Below are 3,277 nucleotides of genomic sequence, written 5' to 3' on the forward strand. Positions count from 1 at the left end.
AGTATTTTTAAAAATTATATATTTATTGAGAAGATAAGCCTAATAAATACGAATTTTACCATTAATAATTTTACAATTTAGCATCCTTCAGCAACCAAGCACTACTTAACCAAGACTACACATTTAATAATTTAGCACACGATTCATAAAATATAGTAAACAAAATCCGGCGCGTCCTGTTGAAAAGTGAAAGAGAGCCCTCTTAGTTGCTTAATAAACTGGAGAAGAATGATTTCTTTTCTAAACGTAAACAATAACATTCACATGTGGATGATAAACTGAAAAGAAACAATCTTTCAAAAAATACTAAATCGGTTTAATAAGATTTGACATCAAAGACACTTAGAAAGTGTACTTCTTAAATAAATTGTCACAACTGTTTGAATAGAAAAGACAATAATCACAATTATTCGGAAACAAAAGAAAGGCAACAATTTTCCAACAATCTCCACCTACTCAGAGAAAGGAGGGTTTTATCCAAATAGGAGATGGCCAATTCAGCCAAGGACAAAGAACTGGTGCGACATCAACAAGTTTGGACATGCTTTGCTCCGCCATACTCCAAATCCCAACTTCCCGCCGATTATACTTCAGAAGATTCACATACTCCGGGGAGTCGTCGGTTATGTAAACACAATTCGCTTTTAATCCGTCAAAATCCTTAATTGGTAGGCACATCGAGGCATTAAAGCCGAGAAACAACGCATAGTCCGGCAAACCCTTCATCAACTCCAGCTTCTGACCATGGAGGTCAACCTTGTAGATCTCTATATCAACGGTGTTGAGCTCTACATATGGGTCCTGGCCTTCTTCCTCGTCCATGTATTCTTGCGGAATGTCCACTGGTGTTGGCGAGTCGACATAGTCCTTCAACCTCCAAGCTTGCAAGAAGTCACCCGCCGGTGTCTGAACTAGGTACTTGGCCCGAGTGCCCGTGCCTGACACGTTGTCGAGGATCATGCGAGCCACCGGCGAGGACCCATTGAGGTCCAAGCTAACTATGGAGGCATTGATCAGGAGAAGGTAGAACAAGCCGTCAACGTCACTGTACATGGCGTCCTTGTAGAAGCACTTCCACGGGAGCCCGGTGCCCTCACACGGCGAGAACAAGGTCCAGCGGTCGTCGCCGAGCTTGGTGAAGGATATCTTACCCATTGGCATGTGCAGGAGGACAACAACGCAGGCGCGGCTGGCGGAGGGGCTGGTCGAGAGCACCACCCGGTGGTACAGGTACTCGTGCGCCCGGCCGATCTCCAGGATGATCGGCGGCTTGGAGTTGGGGCCCGGCTCGTCGTAGACGGTGTACGCGGGGCCGCCCCGCTCGTCCGTGCCCATCTTGACGTTGTGGAGCGCGGTGACCGGCAGGAGCGCGGCCTGGGCGCCCGTGACGGGGTTGACGAGGTGCAGGTTGGAGGCCTCGTCGGCGGTGACCACCCAGCCGTGGCCGGAGCCCAGCAGGGGCCGGCGGGCAAGCGGGGCCCGCGGGAAGGGGATCCGCAGCGTGGCGCCGGTGGCCACGCAGTGGAGCGCGGCGGCGCCGGGGGCAAGGGAGTCACTGGCGTAGAGAAGGCACGGGGGCTGCCTCGGCGACGGCGCGCGGAGCCGGCGGAAGGCGGCGTACGCCGCGTTCCAGGAGGTGCAGACCGCGCCGGAGCGGACGGCGCCGGGGACGTCCATCGCCAGCAGGAAGCTGACCAGCAGCTCCTCCGGCAAGCCGGACCAATCGCGGCCGGCGTTAACGCCGGAGCCGGAGCCGGATCCGCCCTCCGTTGCCTGTTCCATGGCGACGTACCCGGCGGCGGCGGCAGCGCCGGCGGTGCAGGTGGGGGAAATATTGTGCGCCGACGGCCCGACTCTATTACGTCACGCGGTCGGTTTCTTTCTTTCTTTTCTTTTTTTTTTCCTTTTGATTAGGTCGGCTTGATTTATAGCGGGAGGCGAGAGGCTACGTCGTGTCGTGCTCGGGAAATCCCATCCCAACTCCGACTCCGAATCAGCGTTGCCGTTGCAGCCTGCAGGCAGTGGGGGAAATGGCCCCTGCACGATACCGAGGAGCATTCAGCAACGCCATCAGCTACGGCGCCGACTAGATGACCGGCGGCTGGGGACGGAGGCTGTCGCTTGGCCTAGCCGGCGTCGCCGCCGCGTTCTTCGCACAGGGCGGCCCATCCCGGCGCGAGGCCAAGGCAGGCCGGTGCAGCCCTGCGGGGGCTGGGCCCCTGGCCCAAGGAGCACCAGCCCGCGCGCTGCAATCAGAGGCGCGCAGCCCAAGCCCACGCGCGGCTAGCAGGCCGGCAATGCCACGTGTGCTTTGCAGCTGCACGTGGGCCAAGGCCGAGCTTTGCAGCTCAAGGCCACGGGCTTTCTTTGTTACTTTGAGTTAATTTGTACTTGATCCTACTATTCACTTGTTCATCTTTGCATGCTCAATTGACTAGTGTTAATTGTTAGTCGTCGCATGCTTAGCTAAGAGGAATCTTTTGTGGTGATTAGTTCTAATATTTTTGGTGAGGCTCTTGATCGGCTTTTTCGTTAAGCTTTTGCTTCCGCTTGTTTTTGAGCTTTGCTAATCATTGCTGAATTATTGCCTCGCTTAGTGAAGAAAGTTCAATTGCAAGTTTTTTTTGGAAACAGCTTTTTCGACACCTTGGTGAATTGCCGATTCCGCATTGTATTTAGTTTCACAGTCATTTCTAGGATGAGCTCGTCACAATCTGGCTTGTGTCACCTTGGCAGTCAGAAGAGAGGCATATCGGATTGAATTTGGATTTTTTTTGTAAGGACTCACATTCACTCCCCCTCTGGTCGTCCATCCCCGTCCTTCAACAAATCAGACGGTAATCTCCTAGCATGATAGCTCCAGGTTTGTTTTTTTGGCAGCAACCCAATGTATATTTTGTTGATGCTGTCATGGTCCACCTGGCCATTAGCAAAACCATGAACAAACTCAAGGATTTTCGGTGCCACTGTTTCCCAAGCAGCAGCATAGGAACCAATGTAAGTCTGCACTATTTTGGTTCATTTGGCTGATGGCGAGTTTGGCTTCTAGGCTTGTAAAAGGTGCTGCTAGATGATGGCTAAGATCCACATGTGGAGAGCTGCTGTAGATACTAACATTCGGCGCGCATTGTGCGCTCTATCAAGAATAACATAAATATGATTGCCGATATAATTATGGTGAACATCTCAAACTTGAAGCCAAATACTACACATATCCAGGCACACCGGCTTGAGCGGAAGACAGAGAAGCATTGCAGATCTGGCTGAAATTCATGGG

At 52.3% G+C, this 3,277-nt stretch overlaps 1 protein-coding gene across 1 annotated transcript; it reads right to left on the reverse strand.

The window, feature by feature from the left end:
• Positions 1–342: 342 nt before the first annotated feature.
• Positions 343–1,782, reverse strand: LOC120685083. Its single transcript, XM_039966923.1, has 2 exons — positions 590–1,782; positions 343–376 (listed from the first exon to the last, which is right to left on the reverse strand). The coding sequence occupies exons 1-2, from the start codon at positions 1,780–1,782 to the stop codon at positions 343–345; spliced, it is 1,227 nt and encodes a 408-aa protein (XP_039822857.1).
• Positions 1,783–3,277: the final 1,495 nt, after the last annotated feature.

The sequence above is a fragment of the Panicum virgatum genome, chromosome 8N (assembly GCF_016808335.1).
Source record: "Panicum virgatum strain AP13 chromosome 8N, P.virgatum_v5, whole genome shotgun sequence".
NCBI lineage: Eukaryota > Viridiplantae > Streptophyta > Magnoliopsida > Poales > Poaceae > Panicum > Panicum virgatum.